Below are 27020 nucleotides of genomic sequence, written 5' to 3' on the forward strand. Positions count from 1 at the left end.
GTTAAATGATAGAGCCAGAGTTTAAATTGTTGACCCTGTGATTTCAAAGCACATACTTCTAACCTCCACCTTATCCCATATATTTGATTATTGAAAGAATGGATAAGTATTTGATATAGGAAGTATTTGTGGAGTTGGGGAGTTTTCTGTTTTGGGAATGTATGTATCTAAAATAGAATTTTGCTGATTAGTAATTATTATGGTTTATAATTGGTATTATGCTTTAAAATCATTTCCCTGCACTTCTTATAGCTGATAAAGAAATGTGGGGGCTCTGTACTTCTACTCAGATGAGGAATAAAAACAAAAATCATTGTCATTTAAAATACTTGTACTTGATGTATGTTAATACAGTCATCCCCTACTTTTCAAAAGTTCAGTTCACACCACTTCATTTTATGAAAGACCTGCCGTTGTACATAGGATTGCTAAAAGCTGGAGCTGGCTCGGTGGCATAAGACAGCAACACCACATTAGTACCTGTTTTCACTAACCAAAAGAAATCCAGGGCAATTTTCACTTTACGAAAATAGGTGAACAATGAAACCAGCATTTAGCGTTTGTTTTGCAGCAAGCTGTTAAAGTGGCAGCATACTCCCTGAGCAGCAAGAGTGGTGTCACCAAGCTCTATCCCTGGGAACTACACTTAACATCAAAACACCAGAGCTTTGAACTGTGTCTGAACAATATATATTAGTGTTATCTTAGGTTTTATGTGTTATTTGTTATGATTTGGTAGATTATTTGTGGGTCTGGGAATGCTCAAAAATTTTTCCATATAAATTAATGGTAATTGTTGCTTCTATTTATGCCATTTCTGCTTTAAAAGCTTTCATAGAAATGTTCTGCTTTTGGAGGAAACTTGTATATGTGTACATGAAGACATCTGCTGTATCTACACACTGTGGCAAATAAAAAATAATAATTCTTACTCTTTAGAAATATATAGTACAACAAAGATAAGCCTTAACATAACTGAAATAATTAAAGAGCAATTAATTATTAAATAGTTTAAGTAAGAAGAAATTGCTCTAGAGTAGAAAGAAGTAGAAGCCTTTAGGGAACAGAGGTGATTCAAGAACAGTAAGTGGAATTTGAACTTAACAAGAGGTAGAAGGAAAAGAATTCCCTTATTCTAAATCTCTTATAATAAAATAAATGAATTATTTTTATTATTAAATACATCACCTGGCATTTTTCTCACAAAAAGTCACTTTGAGGCTCCGTGACAAGTGGTCTGACTTGGCTGCCTGTCTATGCTTAGAAGTACATTAGCAGTAGTATTAGTTTATCTTCATGCCATTAGAATAGTTTGTATTTTAAAAATATTATAAATTTCATGATAACTGTTGGTTGGACATTCAAGTAACTTTATGAAGTGGGTGAAAGTTTATCATGGCTGTTTTAGTTTGACCCAAATATGGAAAAATGCATAGTTCTTACTGTTTACTCTTTCCTTCTGAAACAGCAAACTCATTATTACATTGGGTAAGAAACAAAAAAGAAAGAATGAGTCTTCAGATGAAATATCTGATACCGAGCAGATGCCACAGCATACGTTGAAAGATGAGGACCCTCAAGTGAGTATTAAAAAGTTTTTCTGAGAAATGAAGTGCTGTTAGAATTATTTAGGTAGTATAATATTGCTTGCCTTGTGGATACTTACTGTAGTTTAGTATTAAAAAGTCATTTTATTTTATGGTAGAACTTATATGACAGCATTATAATAATATGTTTCCAGTATTATTACCAAGGTATGTTAGACATAGGAGGAAACTTACATGTCTTCTCTAATCCCTTATTTTTAGATAATGAAACTGAAACCCAAAGAGTTAAAGTAACAATCCAAAGTCCATGATGGCTTTTAGCATGACCAAGTGTCTGCTGTTATCCTGTGTGGAGTGCTTTTGAATGAACTTAATTATGGAAATTCTAATTTTTAAAATCACATGGAAATGATAAAGCAAATGGATTGAATCATACCTAGAGATAATTACTTTTATCTGCTTGTGTCAAAAACAAGACAACCAGTTATACTCAAAAGTCCTGTAGCCTAGTCATAAATACTGTGCGATTTGCCTTTTTTTTTTTTTTGGTTTTTTTTTTTTTTTTTTTTTTTTTTTTGGAATAGGTATATTTTCAAAACAACCCTGTGAAGTTAGAAAAAAAAAATACTTAGTGAAGGTCATAATAAATCAGGCCACCCTCTGCTCTCTAACAATTAAAGTACTACTGTAGGCCGTAGGGGTGGTGGCAGTTGTTGAATTATGGGGCCAGAAAGCCCCTGAATGGCCTTTCTTCTTCCTTATGCAGCTTCTTATCCAATGGGAGAGTAGTGGCTCAAGGCTCCTGGGCTGCTGCAAGAGTTGAGGTAAGGGCAGTGACCAAAGCTCCTAATATTATATGGCCTGGCTTTTTCTTCATATGTTATCCTTAACTTAGGCAAACTTATATTTAACTTACTCAACATGAGAAAATTTAGTTTAATTTTTATTAGAATAATGCTGGCCATTTTTCCATTATGCAATTACCAAACAATGAAACAGTAGACAAGGTTAAAATAACACATTTCTTTCATGCTTTTCAGTATAGTATTAGGTTGCTTTGACCTGTGTGTTGCTTTAACGCAAAAAAAAAAAAAATAAATGTAGAAGGAAAGATATTTTCTAGTAATTAATTAAATCATATTATTGATATATTTAGTTGCTTTATTATGTAAATGGTGGAGATCTCCATGTAGCTTTCAAGTACAACAATGGGCTTCTCAAGATTTGAAGGCTTGAAACCTAATTAAATTTTAAAGTTTGGAGTCAAGTAGAACTGTAGAAATGTGAATATGATGTTTAATATTATTACTTGAATCTTAATAGAGAATTTTTTAGTAGTCTAATTGTATTGAGAGATGTAAATTTAATGAAAATCTTTCTATGGCAGATTATAATAGGATCATTATAAGAAACAAGTGATATGCTACCATAATGAAATATTAGTCATTTAAAAGCATAATGTTTCTGACCCCTTCCATCAAGTGCTGTGGGCTGATACTTTAAGACATAAGAAGAAAGAAGCTAAAAATAAGTTAGAAGGGAGAATTTGTCACTATTTCAAATTGTGCTTTGAACAACATTATAAGGAAAATGATCCAGAAAAGAGCACATGGCCCAAAATTGTGGACATCAAATTAGTTTTTGTATTTTTAAACTGGTAGAGAGGCTACATAACAGAAAAGGATAACTGTTGAGAGTGACACCTAATATGTGACTTTATATGCTAGTAGAATATAGTTTATGGTGAAATCAACTATAGTTTCTTGATTCATAGACTTTAATTAGTCAGTTAGACTGATAAAGTCTTCGTAGAATGAGGGAGCAGTTTACAATATGTGACCCTCATTCTTTCTTGTGAAGAATTATCTATGTATTTTTATGAGTTCAAAGGAGTCTTCTAGGCTACTTACTTATTTGCTCTCTACTGAAGTACAAATGAAATGCGCTCTGGTGGAGCTGTGGTTAAGGCATTGGGCTGCTAACCACAAGGTAGGCAGTTCAAACCCGCCAGCTGCTACATGGGAAGAAGATGAGGCAATCTACTCCCATGGAGGTTTATAGCCTTGGAAACCTAGTGGAGGTCACTATGAGTCAGAATCAACTCAATGGCAACGGGTTTTGCTTTGTTTCATGGGAAGTGTAAGTGAGGCATTTCAGAGGATGCATAGATGCCTAAGTGACCATAAACTATAGTGCTGAAAACATTTAACAGTATCTTTCACAAATGTACTAGATTATTCTCAAACATCTTTATCTAGAAGGCGTATGCCTAGTGAGACATTACATTGATAATGCATGTTATTGTAGAATAATAAATAGGATATTAATTTAAACTCTTTTTGAACATCAGATATATATGATGCTCATGATAAAATTTTAAACATTCTTTTACCCTGGTGTTAATTTAAATAATTGTATAGGATTTTTTCCCCCTGAGAATAATAAACATTTCATATCTATTCTCAAAATAGGATATGAAAAAATTGAGCTTCTGGGAGTCCTTGTATTATAATTTTTGTACTGCTATTTTCTTGTCTCCCATATAAACAAAATTGTCACCTTGAGTTTTGAATATGTAAGTGTGATCCTGTATATGAGGATGGCCAAGAGATGGTGATTCTGTGTATGAGCATCCTAAATGAGCATGGAGTTGTCTACTCCGTTTGGCTGAGCTAACCATATTCATGCCTTTTCTTCTCTCAGTATCCCACTTCTAAGAGGAAGGAGCAGAGGCATGATGGTAAAGGCCACAGCAGCCTCTTTGGTTGCAAGTAACAATTTGTCCCAGCACTGCTGCAATCACTCAGTCACTTTTGTCATAGCTGCATATGTAAACAAAAGATCTCTTGTATAGAAGTCATTGTAAGAAACCAGAAGGAGAGCAGTAGTGTTACTTTCCTGATTCCATTTTTTGGGGCTGGGAGGGAGAGAACTCAACATACAGAAGAGAATGAGAAAAAAAATAAAGAAGGGATGGATTCACCAAATAGTGAGCAATAGAACAGTTGGTTGGCTATGATGCCTTTACCCAAGAAATTTTAGGGATGGGCAAAAGCAAATCTGAGGACTCTGGAATTTTCGAGGCATCCTGAGATTTGGGGTTTTTTGTTGGGAACATCAAAAGAAGAGTACTTTTTAAAATAAATTTTCCTAGAAATATAAAATTTCTGAAAAAAAAAGTTAGATATTTAGGGAGGTAAGTAAAGCCATGTGTGTTTGATGCCTGACTTAAAATTTCTTAGATTATTTTAGAATGTTACAACAAATAATACTTTTTAAAAGGTATACTTCTGTTTTTATGATGGTCCTGTTCTTTTTTAAAAAAGCTAGTAAGGTCATTAAAATACTGTTTCCTCACTCATTCAAATTAAAAATTTGATAATTTTTATATTTCATTATTTTTGTATCTCTTTTAAAATCTTTTGTATCATTTAATTTTTTTATTCTGTTTTAAACACAATTTCATGACAAATGTTATTTAGTGTATTCTTCTCAGTGTATGCTCCCAATTAATTATTTCACTGGTATTCATCTAATATTGTTTTGGGTTTTGGACAAAAATTGTGCAAGTATTAGTAGTTTAAAATGTATGTTTCCTGAGATGTGAGATAGTTAAATAGAATATATACTTTTTTACTTTTCTTAACAATAGTTTTTAAGGAAACGTAATAAAGTGATAAAGATATTAGTAATAAAGTCTGTTTTGCTCAAACTGAAATAGTTCGATACAACACAGACCTTTTTGCTTTTAACAATTTCTAAAGAAAAGTAATAAAGGCATTACTAAACTTTGTTATTTCAAATTTTAGGAAGTAGAATGCTAGGAAGATACTAAGCCTTTTGTGGCAAAGGGCAAATTATAATCTTGTGTTCATTAAAAGAAAAATTGAGAAAAGATGAATGTTGAATATAATTTTCAGAATTTAATGTACAAAATTACCAACTTTAGGGATAATTATTTTTAAGATCTTTCCTTCAAAGTTAATTATATAAATCTGATCCTTATGGTTCATTACAGAAAAGAAGATCAAATCGACAAATTAAAAGGAAAAAATATGCAGAAGAAGCAGAAGGGAAACAATGTGAAGAATCAATTAAAGGTTCTATGAAAATAAAAAAGAATTCAGCTCCTTTACCTGGTGAACAACCCTTACAATTATTTGTGGTAAGATATATTTGGGATTATGACTGTAAAACATTTTAAGCTATCATAAATTCTTTAAAATTGTTTCATTGTCTTTCCTCCTGAATTCTGGATTCTGTGTTGTGTAGGTAATAGAATCATTGGTCATTCAAATTAGACACCTAGGAATTTATTTTATTCTCTTTTCTTTTACTTCTTCCTCTGATTTATCATTACATGCTACATTTTCTTCCTTTAAAATAAATATCCTTGAAACTCCTCCAACTTCTGTATCCTTTCTGCAGAATATTTCTAAATTCTACGTCTGATCATATTGCTCTACTGAGAACTCCTTAATAGTTCTCTAAATCTTAGAAAAATAATGCTACCTTTGTACAGTTGATAAAGCCCTTTCCTTTGGGTCTTTTCTGCCCTTCTGCTGCTTCTCTACAAGCACGCACTTCCCTAGCTTTATGAAAGTAATAGCCTCAATGCCATGTTTTGCCACTTCTGTGCTTATGCATATGCCTTTCCTCTTTATAAACTTCTTTTAACAACCCTGAATTGTGTTGTAAACCAGCCTCTCATCTGTTTCTTAATAGCTGAGGCCTTGAGCAAATGCTCCTCTTCTCTAGTTTGAGTTTCCTCATCCATACAATGGAGATGATAATAGTACCTATAGTGCCTAGTGTTGCTGTAGGATTCAATTAGTTAATACGTGTGCTGTGCTTCAATGATGCCTAGCACATAAAAAAAACACAGTGTCTTTACTGTAATGATACAAATGATGAGGACAATAAGAACAATGATGTCTTTTTCCATATTTGTATTCCTGTCATTTAACAGAGCACATAGACTAAATAAATGTTTTATATACAATGTGACATGAGAACCAAGAAGTTCTTGGAATATATTCCATTATGTATGTATGTTTGTTTGTTTGTTTTCGCCTTCTTCCCACAGGAGAATCCCAGTGAAGAAGATGCTGCAATTGTGGACAAAATATTATCTTCTAGAATTGTGAAAAAGGAAGTAAGTAATGGTACTTTACATGTTACGTTTGTATTCGATGGCTTTCTTTAAAAAGTCATAATTATTGATTTTATTTTCTTAAAGATATCCCCTGGAGTGATGATTGATACAGAAGAATTTTTTGTAAAATACAAGAATTAGTAAGTATACAAGTTAGAAAATAAACACTAGAAAGATACTGATTTAAATATAAAGTACCGCAAATAACTTGATTTTCCTTTTGTATATATTATATATGATAATGACTCTTATCATTGAAAAGGTGAAAAGGCACTGTTTGATATCTTTTCACATCAAAATTGAATGTTTTTGCTTTCAGAAGACATTAATTATTAATCTAAAAATGCAGTAATTTTTTACATAAAACCTACTTTTACAAATTGTTGCCATTATTCTGTTTGTATTGGTGAGCTTTTCATATTTCATTCTTTTTGCAAAAAAAACATTTTTGATCTCTGGGTTATTATATCATATGATGATTTGACTAAAATTGTAATCTTGGGTATAGGTAAATTAAACTACAAGGTTGCTAATCGTGGGAAACCACTTACTCTTTTTTTTTAAATGTTTTCCAACTTTTCTAAGTATTCTTCTGTTAGATAAAGTGTTTAAAAAAATTACATTGGTTTCAAAATAACCTAGTTTTCTGATCATGACAAAACTCTTATAGTAAATAAATAAATGATGAATCACATCTTCCCACTACCCTTGTGACTCAGTTTACTATTCTCTTTCTCCAAGGCAAATGGCAGACCTTTATACTATAGTCTCTTCAGGATACAGTGATCACAATGATTATATTTCAAAAAGTATACAAGACTCTATTAAATAAAATGATGAACTACCTATATGTAAAGTTGAAGATAATATTTTATTGAATGTTATGACTAAATTAAATCTTGAAAATCCATAGCATGATTTTCTGTATCGTTCTAATACATTATTTTTTATAAAATTTTTAGCTCCTATCTTCACTGTGAATGGGCTACAGAAGAGCAGCTTTTGAAAGATAAGAGAATCCAGCAGAAAATTAAGCGATTTAAAATGAGACAAGCACAAAGAGCACATTTTTTCTCAGACGTAAGAAAAAGTATAAATGACACTATTATGTGTTAGACTATATTTGTTGTTGTTATGTGCCATGGAGTTGGACCCGACTCATAAGCTATATTACTTATAAAAGCTTTAGTAGTATTCATATTAATTCTTAACACAAAATAAACACTGCCATCAAGTTGGACCGGACTCATAGCGACCTCTCCTTGGGTTTCCAAGGTGGTATCACTACGGAAGAAGATTGCCCATCCTTCTATCTGAGGAGTAGCTGGTGGGTTTGAACAGCCAGCCTTCTAGTTAGCAGTCATATGCCTTAGGCACTATGCTACCAGAGCTCCTATTAATTCTTAGGTTCCCAAACTTAATATTTTATAATACATACATTTGTATAGTATTTTTCTCTTTCCATATTCTTCTTGGAAACAATACCTTGAGCAGGAATACTGATAATTTAAAATAGTGACTAACTTACATTTTTAAGTTAGTATGTATTTGAATACTTAAATTTGAATGTGGATGGGTTAATATCACAGAATATTTATTAGGAAAGTTACTTATGTAGAGGAGTGATAATGTAGCAAATAAGTAGTAAGTCTGGCATTTTTTAGGAGTTTGAGTTTTGCTCTCTATTTTTCTCCTCTATTTTTCTCTGTTCTACCTAGGACCTTCTCTTGTGTCCTTGGTCAGAATGATCAGAAGTGGTAGCCAGGCACCATCTAGTTCTTCAGGTCTCATTAGTGCCTTTTAAGCAAAAGATTTTGTGTGTATGTGTATTCTTCTCCAGAAGCCAATCCAGGACCACACGTTATGTTTAGTTATCATGTTCTTTTAATCTGGAAAGTTACTCATTTTTTCTTTTATGACCTTAACATTTTATTAAGAGTACAGATTGTTTGTTTTAGAATCTTTCTCAATTTGAGTTGTCTGGTATTTCCTCATGATTAGATTCAGGTTCAGCAGTTTTTAAAAGAAGATCGTAGAAATGATTCTCAGCAAATCTTACCAGGAAGGACATGATACCTATGTACCCCATTATTGGTGGTGATAACAGTTATCACTAGACTGATAGATTTCTCTGTAATGAAGTTCCTACTATTCCCCTGTAATTACTGAAACTAGTTAAGAATGTTAATGATTCTAATGATCTCGTAGTATATGGATGCTGCAGAGTCCTCCCAGCCCCTCAAAAATATCTTACCTCCACAGTGTGATATATGAAATTCCTAATGAATTAACGCCTGTACAAGTACTGAATTAATAGTATTTTAGTTTTTAACAAAGACTGCTTTCTCTAACCTGACCCAATAGGAATTGTGCAAATTTTCTTAATGTACCTCATTACCATTCCTGTGTTAGACAATGTATCCTTAGAAAACATGTGAGTATGCTAATTACACTCATGAGAGATTTAAGACCATAAAGACAACTAAAGGCAGAGGCGTGGTTTACTGCAACATTTAGAGGATAACCAAGGGAGGTACCACAGAAGAAGCTGAGATGAGCTGTTGAAAGTAAGACTTTCAAGGATGAGTAGGAATTACCATGTAGACAAGAGGAGTAATGGCAGTCTAGGGAGAAGAGTGAAGAATGTATTAAAAGCATAGAGGCTTCTTTTCTTTAAACACAGAGAATGGTGTTTGAAAAACATTGATTTTTATATGTCTGAAGCATGAATAAGAGATGAAGCTAAAGGAAAAGTATGATTCTGTTTATTCCCTTAAAAACCAATGTTCACCTAAAACCCATACAGGGCAAATGAAGGATTTTAAGAAAGGGAGCACAGGGTAAGATTCATATCTGAGAATGATTCCTCTGGGGACAATGTGAAAAATGAATTAATTAGAGGGTGGCAAGACATTAGTTGGGACTAATTAGGAAGTTATTTGTAAAGGTCCAAGTAAGAAATGATATGGTAGTGAGAATGAAGAAAGAGGAGCCAGTTTGAGTTAAAAGTAGAATCTGTATGAACTGGTGACTGATTAGAGGTGGGAGATAATGAAAGAGGAGGAGTCTTAGATTATATCACTCTTTCTGGCTTGTGCAACTAGTAGTGATGAATGTGTTACTAACTCAGGAAATAGAGGAGTTACAGGTTAAAGAGTTAATGAGTGCAATTGAGCTTGAAAGTAGAGATGTTTCGATTTTTGTAAGTAAAGGGGTCTAGAGCATAGGAACCATCAGTAGTAGATAACGATGTTTGGATACCACTAAGAAATAAACCTACAGAGGCGTATGTGTATGTCTGCACACATGTGCATGAAAGGTGCAGTAACAAAAGAAAGGGACAGGCTGGTTTTTTGACATTTTTAAAGAATGTAGCTTTTACAGAAATATACTTCTGGAGTCCATTATTTCTTCATATTACTTGGTATATATAACATGGGGATTCATAATATATACAAGTATCTCAGATACTCTTTGGAAATTATATGAAAGAATTCTATAAATTGGAAAAATTAATTGAAATCAAATATGTGTGTTTTGCCTATGTATAGATAGCTAGTAATTTGACTTTATTTAACCTTGATCTTATTGTGCTTGTTTCTTAGACATCAATTAAGTTACTTTTTTTATTTTAGATGGAAGAAGAACCATTTAACCCAGACTATGTTGAAGTAGACAGAGTATTAGAAGTCTCATTTTGTGAAGATAAGGATACTGGTGAGGTAAATATTTGAGAAAAACATTTTTTAAGTAAGAAAAACCTGAAACTGCCTAAATAGTAAAACAGTACTTCTTAATAAGTAAACCATACCCACTGCTGTTGAGTCGATGCCCACTCATAGTGACACCTTTTGGTTTCCCAAGGCTGCATATCTTTATGGAAGTAGCTAACTTCATGTTCATCCTGCAGAGCAGCTTATGGGTTTGAGCTGCTGACCTTCTGGTTAGTAAGCAAATGCCTTACCCAATACGCTACCAAAGCTAATATAAAAACCCTAGAGAATGTTTCATTGTTTTATTGACATTGGTTAGTATATTGAAAGCATTTCTAACTAGTCCCTATTTAAACTATTTCTTAATCTTCTCTATATCAAAATGGTAAAACAAAATAAATTTTTTTACAGCCTGTTATCTACTACTTAATAAAGTGGTGCTCATTGCCATATGAAGATAGTACTTGGGAACTAAAAGAAGATGTAGATCTTGCAAAAATAGAAGAGTTTGAACAGTTGCAAGCTTCAAGGCCTGACACAAGACGCTTGGTAAGAATGTGTTAAAACCAAATCAAATCCACTGCCATCGAGTTGATTCTGACCCATAGTGACTTCCATTAGGTTTCCGTGGCTGTAGATCTTTATGGAAGTAGGTTGCTCCTCCTATGGAGCATCTGGTGGCTTTGGACCACTGGCCTTCTGGTTAGAAGCCAAATGCCTTACCCACTGCGCTGCCATAGGTACTTAAGAATATGTTCAGCAGGTTTAATGTCAGTTTTGAATTTTGAATCTAGTTCTTGCTATGCAACTAATATGCTTCTCCTTTTAATTGCTATACAGTATCATATCTATATTAATTTAACTATGTTGCAATTGTTTGCTAGTATAGACAATGTTGTATTGAGTATTTTTGAGCCCTTGTGTAAGTTTCTTTAAGATAAATTAGAAGTGTAATTGCTTGGTTTGGTAAATTTTTGTTAAGTGTTAAGTTCTTAATGCCTATTTCATGTCTGTATTTAAAAGTTAACATTTCGACCCCATCTCTGAATTTAAAAGTTTACCTTTTTTTCCTCATGTCATTTATATAAATATCAATAATATCAGTTCCAGCCCGTTAGGCTGGACAGTTACCAATTTTCTATTCAAAGAAAATTCCATAAATACCTACTTTTCTTCTTTTTTGTAAAGTAATTATTTCTTCATAACTACATAGTTCATCTACTTGCCTAGTAACTTTATTTTTAGAAAAACCTATTATATTGTAAATGTTAGGTACACTTGATTTTTTTTATTGATAACATGGATGTCTTTCCTCTTTTCCTCCAAAAGAAACTTAAGTGTTTTTGTTGTTGTTGTTGTTGTTGTTGCTGGTTGTTTGTTTTCTTTTGCTGTTGCAGAAATGATAGAATTCTAGGAGATTATGGCCCCACGTAGTGATATTGCTAACTTAAATTTTTTTCTTTCATGTTTTCAAAACATAGAATTGTTGTCATGTGAATTCATTAATGGCAGCTAACCAAAAGAAATTCACATCAAGGAGACATACTATGATTTCATCAAATATTTTGGCTGTTTTTCTTTGTTTTAATGATAAACTAGTCTTTGGCTTCATCACATAAACATCTATTTATATGATGGTTCTCAACCAGAGGTGCATGTCAGAATCTCTGCGAGTGGAACCCAGACATGTGTGATTAGGGTGCTTATACCAGGGAAAATCCACTGTCTTACATATGTAGTATAGACATTGTTAGTTGGGATTCAACCAATAGGATTAGACCTTCTAATTAATGGAAAATTGATTAGACAAAAATTGCTAATTTATCATTGTGAATAGGATATCTTTAGAGTTTCTGAATGAAATTTCTCCCAGACCCGAACTACTGAAATACATTTTTTAAAACTTTTTTATTGTGACTGGGGTGAAAGTTTATAGAGCAAATTGGTTTTCCAGTCAATGGTTCATATGTGTTTTGATTCATGACATAGGTTGCAATCCCCATAATGTAACAGCACTCTTCCCATTTTCTCCCAGTGTTTATGGTTTGCATTTGTCCTTCTTTGCTGTCCCTTCCTGCCTTCTGAGCTTTACCTCTGGGCAAATGCTGCCTTTTTATATCTTGAGGTTGGATGTTCTATGGGGGGTGTACTTCTCTGGTGTTACTGTTTACCTTATAGACTTGTCTATTGTTTGCCTGAATATTGAGCCCTTTGGGTGGCTTAAAGAATTAAAGAGAGAGTAAGCAATTGGCCTAAAACATGGTTCTGCATCCCACTTTGGTGAGTAGCAACTGGGGTCTTAAAAGCTTGCAAGCAGCCATCTAGGTGCAACAATTTGTCTCTCCTTGTCCAGAGCAAAGAAGGAAGAAAACCAAAGATGCATAGAAACAATTAGTCCAAGGGACTAGTGGACCATGTGAACCTCAGCATGTATGCCTATGAGACCACAAGAACTAGATGGTGCCTGGCTACCACTGTCAACCACTCAGAAAGGGATCAGTGCAGGAGACCCAGGATAGAGTGGGGATAACAATATAAAACAAAACTCAAAATGATAAAAAAAAAAAGAAGACCAAGTTTATTGGTCTGGTGAGACCCCCTGAGACTATGGCCCCTAGTTACCCTTCAGGCTTAAAATTGAACTCATTCCCATGGCTTCCAGCCAAACAGGCTAATAGAATGAACATTTACACCCGGTAGTTACACTCCATAGAATGATCAGTCATGGGAGAACAGAAGGGCAATATTTTCACAGGTAAATAGCTCATGGTGCAGGAATACATGGGAAAGAAGGACACAGGAAAGAGGTAACAATAGAGAGAAAGTGGAAAGAGAGCTATTACATTGTGGGAATTGCAGTTAATGTCATGAATCAAAATGTGTAAGTGGTGTATGGAAAAAGAATCACAATAAACATTTAAAAAAATAAAAAATAATAATGAGTAAGGGCCGTAGTCATAGTGGTCCCACAGTCTCGAGCAGACCAGTAAATCTGGTCTTTTTTTTTATGGTTTTGAGTTTTGTTCTACATTTTTCTCCTTCTTTCTACACCTCCTTTTGTGATCCCTTTCAGAGCATTTGGCAGTGGTAGCCAGCCACCATTTAGTTCTGGCCTTAGGGTCATGGAAGCTGGGGTTCATATGGTCCATCAGTCCTTTGGACTAATTGTTACGATGTGTCTATGATTTTTTTTTTTTTTTTTCACTCTTCTTTACTCCAGAGGGAGAGAGACAAGTAGTTGTACCTTAGATGGCCACTCACGGGCTTTTGAGACCCCAGTTGCTACTCACCAAGGTAGTAGGCTGTAGAACGTTGGCTTTGTGGACTGTGTTATGCCACTTGACCTTGATGTCCCCTGAGACCATGGTCCTAAGTCCCTAGACCCAATGACTTATTCCTTCAGGGTGTTTGGTGATGGCTAAGAAGGTTTCATAACTTTGCCCCCTGTATGCTCTACTATATTGATGGATATATTTGCAGCACATATAGATACATATGTAGTAATATCCTATGTCAAACTATACATATTTGTGGGTATAGTCCAATATGGCTTCCTACTCATGTTCATCTTGTTTTTTTATCCTAGGCATCCACTTACAGATTATTGTTATCCCTGTTTGTTCTGGTTACCTGGTGCTGTTCTGACAGGAATATACCACAAATGGGATGGCTTTAACCAACAGGAGTTTGTTACAATATTGGAAGCTAGAAGTCTGAGTTCAAAGTATCAGGCTCTAGGGGCTGAGTGAAAGCCCCTCAACCTTGGGCTTCAGCTCTGCCTTCTGTTCCCAGCCCAATGAAGCTAGAAGCTTCTCTTCTCTCAGACACCTGCTGGCTGCTGAGACTGACAAACCCAAGGTCGACAAATAAAGGCACAGTCCCAATGTTACCAAACAACACTGCAGGCCATTGATTAAAGTCCATTGAAAGTCCTAAAATTGTCAGAGCATGGCAGGCTGCTGAACAATAACTCGGCTACATGCAGGGTTCAAGCACGCCACAAGCTAGAGACCATTCCCAACACTGTTTCTTATATACGGAAAGCAGATCACATCCCTAAAGCAGCTACTCAGCTACTTGTGGTAGATCCCACCATAGAGTTGACTGCCAGTCTCATCATGGGGAATAACTACATTCAGCTGCTCAGCCACTCAACCAGGCCCAACAAAGGTGACACACAACCTTAATTACCACACTGTTATAGCAGGATTGTGTATGTAATAGTATTTACCTTTGTTGCTTTTAACTCTCATGTTCCTCCTAGTGTCTTCCTGTCCATTGATGATTTTGTGCTTACCTTCCTCTATTGTATATTGCTTTTCCCTTCATCCAAGTTAATATGTGTCTACTCTCTCATTAGTTATTTCCCGTCTTCCCTTCCCAGTCGTGATATTCTTCAATGAATCTTTTTTTCACTGTGAATAAAACTTTTATTGACTTTTTATAGTAGTGGTCTAATAAAATTTTGTGATTACTGGTTTCACTCAGCATAATGTCCTCCAGTTCACCTTTGTTAGGAAGTGTTTCACAGATTCATTCTTCTTCTTTTTTTTTTTTTTAATTTTTATTTTGATTTCAGTGAATATCTACAGAGCAAAGTCATTTGCCATACAGCAGTTCATACACATTTTGTCTCATGACATTGACTACAATTTCCTACTGTGTAACAGCTCTCTTCCCACTTCCTCCCCATAGTTACCTCTTCCCTGTGTCCTTCCCTCCCATGCAATCCTGCCCCCTGAGCTGACTCCCTGTGCGTACACTACCCCTCTGTTCTTTAATGATTTATCACTCCAAGGAGTGTATTTACCTAATGTAAATGTTCACCCTTATGCCTGTCTTTTGTTTGTCTAGAAGCCGCAGGAGTATGTTCAATTCCAGACCTGAAAGGCAGGTAGGGGCCATAGTCTCAGGGGTTTCACCGGGCTCTATCAGACCAGCACACCTGGTCTTCTTTTATAATTTTGGGTTTTGTTCCACATTATTCTCCTACACAGATCCCCCTCCGAGTGTTTGACAGTGGTAGCCAGGCACCATCCTGTTCTTCTGGTCTCATGGTCATATAGGCTGGGGATTGCATCGTTTGCCACTCCCTTGGATTGATTGTTTCCATGTGTCTTTTGTTTTCTTCTTCTTTGCTCTGGACGAGGAGAGACCGACCCATCATTGCGTCTAGAAGTCTGCTTGCCATCTTTTAAGGTCCCAGTTGCTACTTGCCAAAGTAGAACAATGTAGAATATGTAGAACAGTGTTTTTGTTTATTATATTATGCCAATTAAGGTTGTTGTCCCCTGGCACCGTGATCCCGAAACCACAGGTCCAACTACTTGGTCCCTCCAGATAGCTAACTGTGGCCAAGAAGTCACCACAACATTGTCCCTTGTCTGCTCTACTACACACCTGGACATTCTTACAGAACATACAAATACACTTGTAGAAACATCATCTGCCAACCCTATACACGGTCATAGGCACACTCGCTCTGCCTAGATATTCCTGATTGTTCAGCATGTCTACCCATCTATCTACCTATAGGTCAGTGACTCCGCCTTGCCTAGATATTCCTGATTGTTCAGCGTGTCTATCCATCTATCTACCTATAGGTCAGTGTTTGCCATCACTGACAACACAGTACTATATGTGCAAAGGGTTCATCTTTATTGTCTGTACCTCCCATGTACCTCTCTGTCTTCCTCTTCTTCAGTGGCAGTGTGTTGATCATTCACATTTGGTACATTGCCCTTCCCTTCACCCAAATCAATACTTGTCTCTACCTATCTAGCAGTGTTTCCTGCCCTCCCCTCCCACCCCTGGTAACCAACAAAGAAAGTTTCATTCTATATATAAACCTTTCCTGGACTTTTCACAATAGCAGACTAATACAATATTTGTCCTGTGATTGACTTATTTCATAGAGCATAATGTCCTCCAAGTTCATCCACGTTTTGTGCTGTTTTGCAGATTCTATATTATTCTTCAGTGTTACATAGTATTCTGTTGTGTGTATACACCATAGTTTGGTTATCCACTCTTCTGTTGGTGGGCACCTAGGTTGTTTCCATCTTTTGGCTATTGTACGTAGTGCTGTGCAGAGTTGTCATTATTATTTAATGTTGCATAGTATTCCATTGTGTGTATATACCATGGTTTGTTTTTACATTCATCTTGATAGCACTTAGTTTGATGGGCACTTAGTTTGTTTCTTTTTTGCTATTGTGAATGAATGGAGAAGAATATCGGTGTGTATATATCTGTTCATGTCACAGCTCTTATTTCTCTAGGATGTATACCTGATGGTGAGATTGCTGGATCATATGGTATTCCTATTTCTAATGTATTAAGGAAGCACCATTCCATTTTGCACAATGTTTACATCATTTTACATTCCCACTACCAGTGTATGAGGGTTGTAGTCTCACTATACCCTTGCCAGCATTTGGTGGGGTTTTGGTTTTTTTTTTTAAATTTGCTATTGAGATATCTCATTATTGGTCTAATGAAATATTTATAGTGATTGAATTGCTGAGAGGAAAATACACTGAGTATGATTTAATGTGGAATTTATTTTAAGCAGTAAGTTGAGAAATAGTATGTTTAAGGTGCATTAGCTGTCATTTAAAAAATGTTTTCTTTAATTAATCCTGATTAAGTTAACAGTAGAGGCTTAATAATCTTGTTTTCAGTATGTGTAACTGATAGTCTGTTTTGGTTTTCATTTACCTATGTTTACTTTGCTCATCTTGATAATTTTTACAATTATATTGAGTTGTAACAGTAGAATATAATTTTTTTAAACTGTATCATATAATTTTAAAGCAGAAGACAATAGGCAAACCTTGTGCTTGTGTCTCTGAAACTTTTTGTCTTACTAAGACCTAGACTTCACTGATTTGGGTCTAGGTTAGTGGTTTTCTTCACCTATCCAGCAGTCTGCAGAAAATTTATGTCCTAGCTGTCCCTAACAAATTCATGGCATTTTTTTATAGCTGAGAAAGAAAATTAGATTTATGTAAATATAACTCTCTACATAAATGAATAATGTTTATATATCTATAGTTCTATGCTTCTAGATTTCTTTATAAAGAAATGCTTTGTATTTTTTATTCCCTATTGCCATTTACATGGTCAGTTCTGGCCTAATACGTACTTGTAAATAAACCTAAATAAACAATAAAAAAAATGCTTTATACTATGATTATCAAAAGTGATACATAGATGTAGGCTTCAAATGAGGAAAAAGTCTGATATACATCATTCATTCTTTCTAAAATTAGCTCTACTGAAGTTGATGTGATATACAATAAACTGCACATATTTAAAGTGTACTATTTGATAAATTCTGACATAGGAAAATATCGTGACAATCAAGATAATCAACACATTCATCACTCCTCAGCATTTTCCTCTTCCTCCATATGATGCTCCTACCCACTCCACACTCCATCCTCAGGCAACTACTGTTCTTTATGTCACTGTACCTTAGTTTCATTGTCTAGGATTTAATATAAATAGAATCAGACAGTATATATATATATATATATATATATATATATATATATATATATATATATAAATAAGTGTATGTCTTCTGTCATACATCACAGTTATTTTGAAATTCATCCATGTTGTAAGTATTAATCATAATTCATTTCTTCTTATTAGTGAGCAGTAGTATGCTATTGTAATATAATAGTCCACAATTTATTTGTCCATTCACCTTTTGATAAACATTTATATTGTTTTTTACTTTTGACTATTAAAAATAGTGCTTCTGTGGACATTTGTAAAAAACTTTTTGTGTAAAGATGTGTATTTATTTTTCTTGGGTAAATACCTAGGAATAGAATGACTAGGTCATATGTTAGATGTATGTTTAATTTTTTACGAAACTGCTGAACTGTTTCTAAGTAGTCATACTCTTTTACATTACCATTAGCAGTGTATGAGAGTTCTGGTTGCTTCACATCCTTGACAAAGTTTGTTGTGGTCAGTCTTTTATCTCTTAAGTGTTCTGATAGATATGTGATGGTATCTCATTGTGGGTTTTATTTGCAACTCCCTATTGATTGAATAGGAGTTCTGGTAGCATAGTGGCTAAGACACTTGACTGCTAACCAGAAAGCTGGCGGTTCAAACCCACCAGCCGCTCCTCAGAAGGAAGGTTGGGCAATCTACTTCCGTAGTGATACTGCCTTGGAAACCCAAGGAGGGGTCGCTGTTAGTCGGTGCCGACTTGACAGCACACAACAACAACAACAACAACAACAACATTGATTGAATGGGTGTTCTGGTGGCATAGTGTGTAAGGCATTTGACTGCTAACTAGAAGGCTGGCGGTTCAAACCCACCAACCACTCCTTGGAAGGAAGACTTGGCAATCTGCTTCTGTAGAGATACCGCCTCAGAAGCCCAGGGAGGGTTGCTGTGAGTGAGAACTGACTCAAGGGCGGTGAGTTTAGTTTTTTTAATGATTGAACACCGTTGTGCATCTTTTCATATACTTTATTTTTTTTTTTGCTATTAGTATGTCTTCTTTGTTAAAGTGTCTGTTCAGATATTTAACCCATTTGTTAATTGGTTTTTTTTTTTAGTAATTGAATTATGAGAATTATTTACATATTCTGGCTTCAAGTCTGTTATTAGAGATCAGATTTGCAAATATTTTTTCCCAGTCTGTAGCTTATCCTTGTATTATCTTTAACAGTATTTTAGGTGAAAGTTTACAGTGCAAATTAGTTTCCCATTTAGCAATTTATACGTAGATTGTTTTGTGACATGGTTGCAATTGCCCATTTATCAGCACTCTCCCCAATTCTAGTTTAATTATTTATCTTTTTCCTAGATTGCACTTTTCATGTTGTATCAAGGAATGTTTTATCACCAGAGATTGCAAGGTCTTTCTCCATTGTTTTCTAGAAGTATTGTACTTTAGGTTTCATTTAAACCTGTTTTGAGTTAATTTTTGTGTATAGTGCAAGGTACATATTAAAGTTTGTATTTTGTCCATGGATATGTAGTTATTCTCACACTAAAAAAAACCAATCTTACTGCTGTCGAGTGGGATCCAACTCATAGCAAGCCCTCCTTGGGTTTCCGAGGCAGTATCACTATGGAAGTAGTCTTCCTTCCGAGGAGTGGCTGATGGGTTTGAACCACCAGGCTTCCAGTTAGCAGTCAAATAAATGCCTTAGGAACTATGCCAACAGAGCTCCAATTCCCACACTATTTGTTGGAATCCTTTTGTCTTTAGTGAATTACCTTTGTATCTTCGTCAAAAATCAATTGACCGTATGTACGTTTGCATTGGTTTCAGAAGTCTCTGTTGCATTCCACTGATCTGTTATTCTATCTTACATAAATTCTATATAGTCTTGATTACTATAACTTTATAAGAAGTCTTGAGATCAGTCAGTGTAAGACTTCCACTTTTTTTTTTTCCTATTTTGACTATTGTAGGTAATTTACATTTTCATATGATTTTGGAATCAGCTTGTCAGTTTCTACAAAAACATTGCTGGGATTTTGTTGGGACTGTTTTGAATCTGTTCAGTTTGGAAAGAATTTCTTAACAGGGTTAAGTCTTTCAGTCTTTGAACATGGTAAATATCTCCATTTATTTAGGTCTTCTTTAATTTCTCTCAACTAGGTTTTGTAATTTTAAATATTCATAGGTCTTGTGTACATCTTTTATGAAATTTACTCCTAAGTATTTCATATGCTGGATGCTATTATCTAATGGTATTGTTTTAAATGATTGTTTCTAGAACATTATAATGCAATTGACTTTTGTATACTTGTATATTTATCACAGCCTTTCTAGTTCTTCCTATTTCTAGTAGCTTTTTTTGTAGATTACTTAAGATTTTCTATTAAGTAAATCATATCTTATGTGAATAAAGAAAATTTTGCTTGCTACTTTCCAATCAGGCGCTCTAGTAGCATAGTGCCTAAGGCACTTGACTGCTAACCAGAATGCTGGCGGTTGAAACCCACCAACCACTCCTTGAGAGGAAGGTTGGGCGATCTACTTCTGTAGTGATACTGCCTTGGCAACCCAAGGAGGGGTCGCTATGAGTCAGGGCCATGTCAATGCACATAACAACAACAACTTCCCAATCATGATTACTTTAGTTTCTTTTCCTTGCTTGATTTCACTGGCTAGAACCTCCAATATTATGTTGAATAGAAGCAGTGACAGTGAACATTGTTACCTTATTTCTGAACTTAGGGAGAGAAGGTTCAATCTTTTACCATAAGTATGGTATTAGCTTGATTTTTTTGTCGATGTATTTTTTTCTTCTTATCTTTATTTTTATATTTTTATTTTTAAGTTTTTTTCTATAGTTTGATGAGAGTTTTATCAGAAATGAATGTTGTGTTTTCTACATCTATGAGATTATCATATTTTTCTTTTTTAATCTTGATAAATATTGAAGATACCATGTGGTCAAGATGTTTTAACTATTCCATATAATAATATATTCCATTTATACAATTTTGTTAAGAGTTTTTGCATCTATTTGTATGAGGAATATTGGTCTGTAGTTTTCTTATAATATCTTTAACTAATTTTGGTATCAGGGTAATATTAGCCTCATAGAATGAGTTGGGAAGTATTCCTTCCTCTTCAGTTTTATGAAAGAGTTTGTATAGAATTAATTTTGTCATTAAATGTTTGGTAGAATTTATAACAAATTGTACAGTGTTATACTTTTAGGATTATTCTAAAAGCTTTTTTTTTTTTTTTACCATGAGTAAGATGTACTAGAGATTTGAAATGTGGAAAAAAATCTAATATACATCATTCGTTCTGTGATTTTTCCATGAAGGACCGTCCTCCCTCTAATATTTGGAAAAAAATAGATCAATCCAGGGACTATAAAAACGGCAACCAACTCAGGGAATATCAGTTAGAAGGACTCAACTGGCTCTTGTTTAATTGGTATAATAGGTAAGTAGTAGATCTGAACAGAAACCTTTTAGTGTATGTGATTCTCTTTTTCATATGTGCTAAAATATGTTAAATAAAATACATACTGCTCTTGCTACACTATTACTGCCATGGAGTTTTCATTATTTAAAGTGAACTTATTGTAAGAAAATAGGTGAAGTACAATTTAGAATTTTAACCATGAATTGCTTCATTTAAATGTGTACCAAGCAGAACAAAAGAAAGTTGGTATGGTGATTAATAATTAAATTTGTAATACTTTTCTTTTTGCTAAATAATTTATTAATTTATACTACTACCTGCTGGGAATTCTGGTTGCATAGTGCCTAAGGCACTTGACTGCTAACCAGAAGGCTGACGGTTCAAACCCACCAGCCTCTCCTCAGAAGGAAGATGGGGCAGTCTACTTATGTAGTGATACTGCCTCGGAAACCCAGGGAGGGGTCGCTATGAGTCAACCTGACTCGACAGTACATAACAACAACAACAACAACAACAGCCTGCTAATAAATGGATCTCATTAGGGAGTTGTCTGATACCTGTGGGAATCAGATCACTATTTTTTAATGTAAAACTTCAAAGCAGTAGAATATCAGCAATCAATAAGGAATTGAATACAAAATATAGAAAATTAGTAATGAATTAGGTTTCCCTGGTTGGCAACACAGATGATTAAACACTTAACTACTAACTGAATGGTTCAAACCCACCCCGTCTGTATAATACTTCTGAAAGGTCACAGCTTTCTGTAATCCCTGTGGAGAATTTCTGCTCAGAATCGATTCAATAGCAACTGAAAACAGCAGCAGAAATAACGAAATATTCCATTCTTGTTCATTTTGTCTTTGCTAACTTATTCAAAATGCTGTATAGAACTCAGGGAATTCCTTATTGAGATGAAAACACAATTGCAGCAGACCTAAAAAATGGTAATATGATTAAGAATTAGAATTATTATTAGCAGTAAAAGCAATATATGATATGGCACCTTTATTCAGAATCACTTTTCTGTGTTCTTACTTCTTACTTGATTTTTTTGAGTTGTTAAACTTAGTAATTGTGAATCATGAGACTCAGTCTGATAGAGTTAAGGGGAACTACTATATGCACAAGGTCCTCTTTTTCTTGAGTTATATTTTCTAAATATTAATCAATTTTTGTAAGAGCACTATCCAGGTAAAATAGTTAAATTTTTTCACTTGTCCTTCCTTACCAGCAACCTTTCACATTTCCTACATTGCTTCTTTTAAACTTTAATCACTTAAACCTTTTATCCCAACCCCTTCACTGACTATATAGGTTTGCTTCATCGAGAAGCTTAGGTCCAGCAAGTAAACTTGATTAACTTTTTTGCTGCACTCCTAACCAATCTTACAAATTATACCTACATCCATAGCCAGTCTTACTCATATTTTCATGTATCACAATTAAAGGTCATTCCTGAGAACCAAGAATAATACTGCCACCTCAGTTCTTATATGCCATCTCATTCAGTCTTAGAAACCTCACTTTAGTTACTTATCATCCTTCTCTCTTATATCTTAAAGCCAACCCTTAAGACTAATGTTATCCCTTTAGTTTATGAACAAGTTTGAGTTCAACCTTCAAAAACAAAACCTTCTCTTGGCCCCACTTGTCCTTCTAGCTAAGATAAACCTTCTCTTGACTCCACTTGTCCTTCTAGCTCAAACTTTCTGTGTAACTTCCTAGCCAAAATTTTAGGAAGAATAACCTGTACTAGTTGTCCTTATTTCTTCACTTTCAATTCTCTTTTCAGTATTCTAGTCTGAATTTTGGTACTATCATTCTCTGAAAGTCTTGATTTTTCAATCCACAGGAGATTTATTGACACTTATTTGTTTTCTCTTCTACATTGAATCTGAATCGGTACTCCTTTCTTTCAACTTTCCCTCTACAGCTGACTTCCACAATGTGATTCTCTTAGGTCTCCATACATATTTCTGTGACCATTCCCTTCTTTATGACCAAATTGCATTCTTTGCTGATACTTTTCCTTCTCTCTGTCCTTTAAATGTTGTTTTGGTTCTCTTTTTCACCCTCCAAGCATAACACATCCTCCACATACACGTTTGTGCCTTCATTTACATAAAATGTTCTAATAGTCTGTACTTTTTTTTTTTTTAATTCTAATTTGAGTGAAAGTTTACAGCACAAATTTGTTTTCCATACAGCAGTTCATACTCATTTTGTCTCATGACATTGACTGCAATTTCCCACAATGTAACAGCTCTCTTCCCACTTCCTCCCTGTAGTTGCCTCTTCCCTGTGCCCTTCCCTCTGGTGCACTCCCACCTCCTGAGGTATCGCCCTCTCCTACACTGCCCTTCTGTTCTCCCATGCTTAATCTCTCCAAGGAGTGTATCTACCTAACGTAAATGTTCAGCCCATATGCCCGTCTTTTATTTGGCTAGAAGCCACAGGAGTAAGTTAATTCCATACGTGAAGGGCAGTTAATAATATCACAGTCACTTAGTCACTCAAACTGGAAATCTGGATGTCATCCTATACCCCATACATCTATTTGTTCACGAGGTCTAATTCATTCTTTTGTATTCCATCTTCTTGTACTGAGACATAGAGGGTATTTAATAGATGCTTCCTGAATGAATAATACGCTTAGTCTCAGGGTTTTCACCACTCCGGTCCGTACTTTTATCTGTAATAACTAAGGTATTAATTTGAGCTCCAGGCCCATATTTCTGTTTTCCTTATTGGCACCTGAATGTCTGTTCAATGATTTTTAAATACAGTGGATCCAGAATTAACCTTCTCATTTCCCGTTTCCTCTATATAAGATTTAGTCTTGTTGTATATCTTGCATCTCAATTAATAATATCACAGTTCTCTTAGTCACTCAGACTGGAAATCTGGATGTCATCTATACCCCATACATCTAGTTGGTCACTAGGTCTAATTCATTTAACTCAAAGTTAACTCTCGAATAATTTCTCTCCTTTTAGCAAAACCCTACTGACTTCAGAGTCCACCCATTCTTCCCTGCACTATTACAGTAGTTTGTGTCTCTACTTCACTCACCTCACTCTCTAATATCCACAACAGCAACAAAGTGAACTTTGAAATACAAATCTAATCTCCTCAGCTTTCTCCTAAAATATATGACTCTCCATTACATAATAGAATGATATCTCACTTCTTTTATATATGACCCCTACTTAGCTTAATAATCTCACCTCCCTTTCACTCTTCTCAAAAACATTAGGCTTGTGCTCCCCAGATGATAATGTTTTTTACACTTTTGCTCCTTTACTGTGTCCTCTAGCAGACTCCTACACTTTATTGACTTATTCTCTGAATCCTTCTCTTACCTCTTCTAGCCTGATTTTGGCACTTATTTCTCTGAGTTTCCATAGTAAACTTAATATTTATGAATCTCATCTGGCCACATACCATAATCAGCAGTGGAGCTTGTTTAAAACAAAAAAAAAAATACAGGTGCTTTGATCCTACTTCATACGCAGTGAATGAAAATCTGTAGAGGAAGGAACTAGTATCTGAATGCTTTTCCCCCAAAGCTTTGCAGGTCCTCTACTGCACAGCCAACGTTGGAAACCAGTGCTTTATTTGTGCTTCTATGATAGCACATTACATGCCTATTTATTTATTTATTTGCATGTCTGCTTCTCTAATAGATACGAGCCCCTGGAAGGCAGAGAACATGTTCTATTTCTTTTGTATTCCATCTTCTCGTACTGTCCCTGAGACATAGAAGGTATTTAATAAATGCTTCCTGAATGAATAATACATTTAGCTTGCCTTGCTCATGCCATTTCACTTTTTTTAAAAAAACAAGTGGTATCTTTATTTTGGAACTACAAAAATCTATAGTTTTCCCCTTTGCAGGATTTAATGAAATTATAATCTTGAGCCTACTCTGCACTTCAGCAACTTTTACATTTTCATAAATGCAAGTAGTTTTTATTTGCTCTTTGATTATTTATATATATTTGTATTTAAAAACGTTGTGGTATACAGAAAAACCCAACGTATGCATGGATAATGTTTGTTTGTTTCAGACGAAACTGCATTTTAGCAGATGAAATGGGTCTTGGAAAAACCATTCAATCAATTACATTCCTCTATGAAATCCTTCTAACTGGTATACGAGGACCCTTCCTGATTATTGCTCCGCTTTCTACTATTGCAAACTGGGAGAGAGAGTTTCGTACGTGGACTGATATTAATGTTGTCGTTTATCATGGGAGCCTGATTAGCAGACAAATGATACAGCAATATGAAATGTACTTCAGGGACTCTCAGGTGTGTAACTGATAATTTTCTTTGTTGTTTCATTTTATAACTACTTTGAAAACATCACATTCTAGGGAATCAGGCATTATGTACCATGTACTAAAAAATTCTGGAGAGATTTTAATTGCTTTCTTAGATCTTAGTTTAAGCTTTTTTATCATACTTATAATTATGTTAGTAGCTTAAAAAGATTTTTAAAATATAAGTCAATTTCATACTCTGGTTAAGGCCAATGTGCAAATTTAACTATTCCCTAAATTGTTTCAAACTGGAGTAGTTATTATACTAATGATGTTTAAATATACATTAAAACACAATTTTAGAGTAATAACTGTCTCTTTGGATCTTCCATTATTTTCTTCCTTTTTTATAAAGGCTATAGATTTATATGCTCATTGAGGTGAGACTGTAGATTCTCCTTTGTGTTACATGGATTTTAATTTTACACATTTGGTGTGTCGTCTTGTGTCGTGATAATCAACATACCTGGATGCTTTTTCCTCTTTGGATTGGTTGTTTCCAACCTCTACGTAACGATTTGGTAGTTTTCTTCTTTCCTCTATGTTCTTTTTCTCCTAACTATACAGATTATAAAATTAAAAGAAGACAGCATAAGAATTTTCTAGCTATAAATTAAAGCTAGAATGCATGAAGTGCTAAGTTACAGTTTTAAGTGGGTTCTTTATTAAGAAATAAGAGTCAAAATCAGTAAAAAACACAATTCTTGCAAAACTGTTCTTGGCACTCTACCTCGATGATATTTCCTTTTTCTTTCACTAATTCTTCTGTTCTATAAAAATATTTTAACATATGTGACCAGGTAATGTAATGTGATAGACATTTTAAGTTAATGTATGTAACCTTTATTTTTGTTTTTCCATTATAGCTGATTAGCTACCTTTTTGAAGCTGAAAATGCATTAATTATTTTATTGCTGTAACCTCATTTTTACTCCCTAGTTTCATGGTTAAAATAATTACGTCTCTATGCAATTAAGGATCTATATAATCCTTTAATTATTCTCATTTCTATCAAATACTGCCATTTGTGTACATTTGGAGTATGTGATACTTTACATTATAGTATAATTTTCTTTATTTTTCTTGATCATATGTTTATAGACTTTTAGAATTTTATGTCATTATAAAAATGATTTAGTGCAGCCTTCTCATATTTATAGATGTTGTTGTTGTTGTTGTTATGTGCCGTCGAGTCAAACCCGACTCATAGCGACCCCTCCTTGGGTTTCCGAGGCAGTATCACTACGGAAGTGGGATTGCCCAACCTTCCTTCCGCGGAGTGGCTGGTGGGTTTGAACCACCAGCCGTCTGGTTAGCAGGCAAGTGTCTTAGCCACTATGCTAC

General features: G+C 34.6%; 1 protein-coding gene across 1 annotated transcript in view; it reads left to right on the plus strand.

Moving 5' to 3' along the window:
• Positions 1 to 27020, plus strand: part of CHD9 (chromodomain helicase DNA binding protein 9) — a 178760-nt gene that overhangs the window by 69976 nt on the left and 81764 nt on the right. Inside the window, exons 8-11 of the mRNA XM_042781796.1 lie at positions 10338 to 10424; positions 10827 to 10964; positions 21245 to 21366; positions 25422 to 25665. Coding sequence (XP_042637730.1) covers positions 10338 to 10424; positions 10827 to 10964; positions 21245 to 21366; positions 25422 to 25665 — 591 coding nt within the window. The remainder of the gene's footprint in view (positions 1 to 10337; positions 10425 to 10826; positions 10965 to 21244; positions 21367 to 25421; positions 25666 to 27020) is intronic.

The sequence above is a fragment of the Orycteropus afer genome, unplaced genomic scaffold (genome assembly GCF_000298275.1).
Source record: "Orycteropus afer afer isolate SDZICR_OR568_19922 unplaced genomic scaffold, OryAfe1.0 scaffold00009, whole genome shotgun sequence".
NCBI lineage: Eukaryota > Metazoa > Chordata > Mammalia > Tubulidentata > Orycteropodidae > Orycteropus > Orycteropus afer.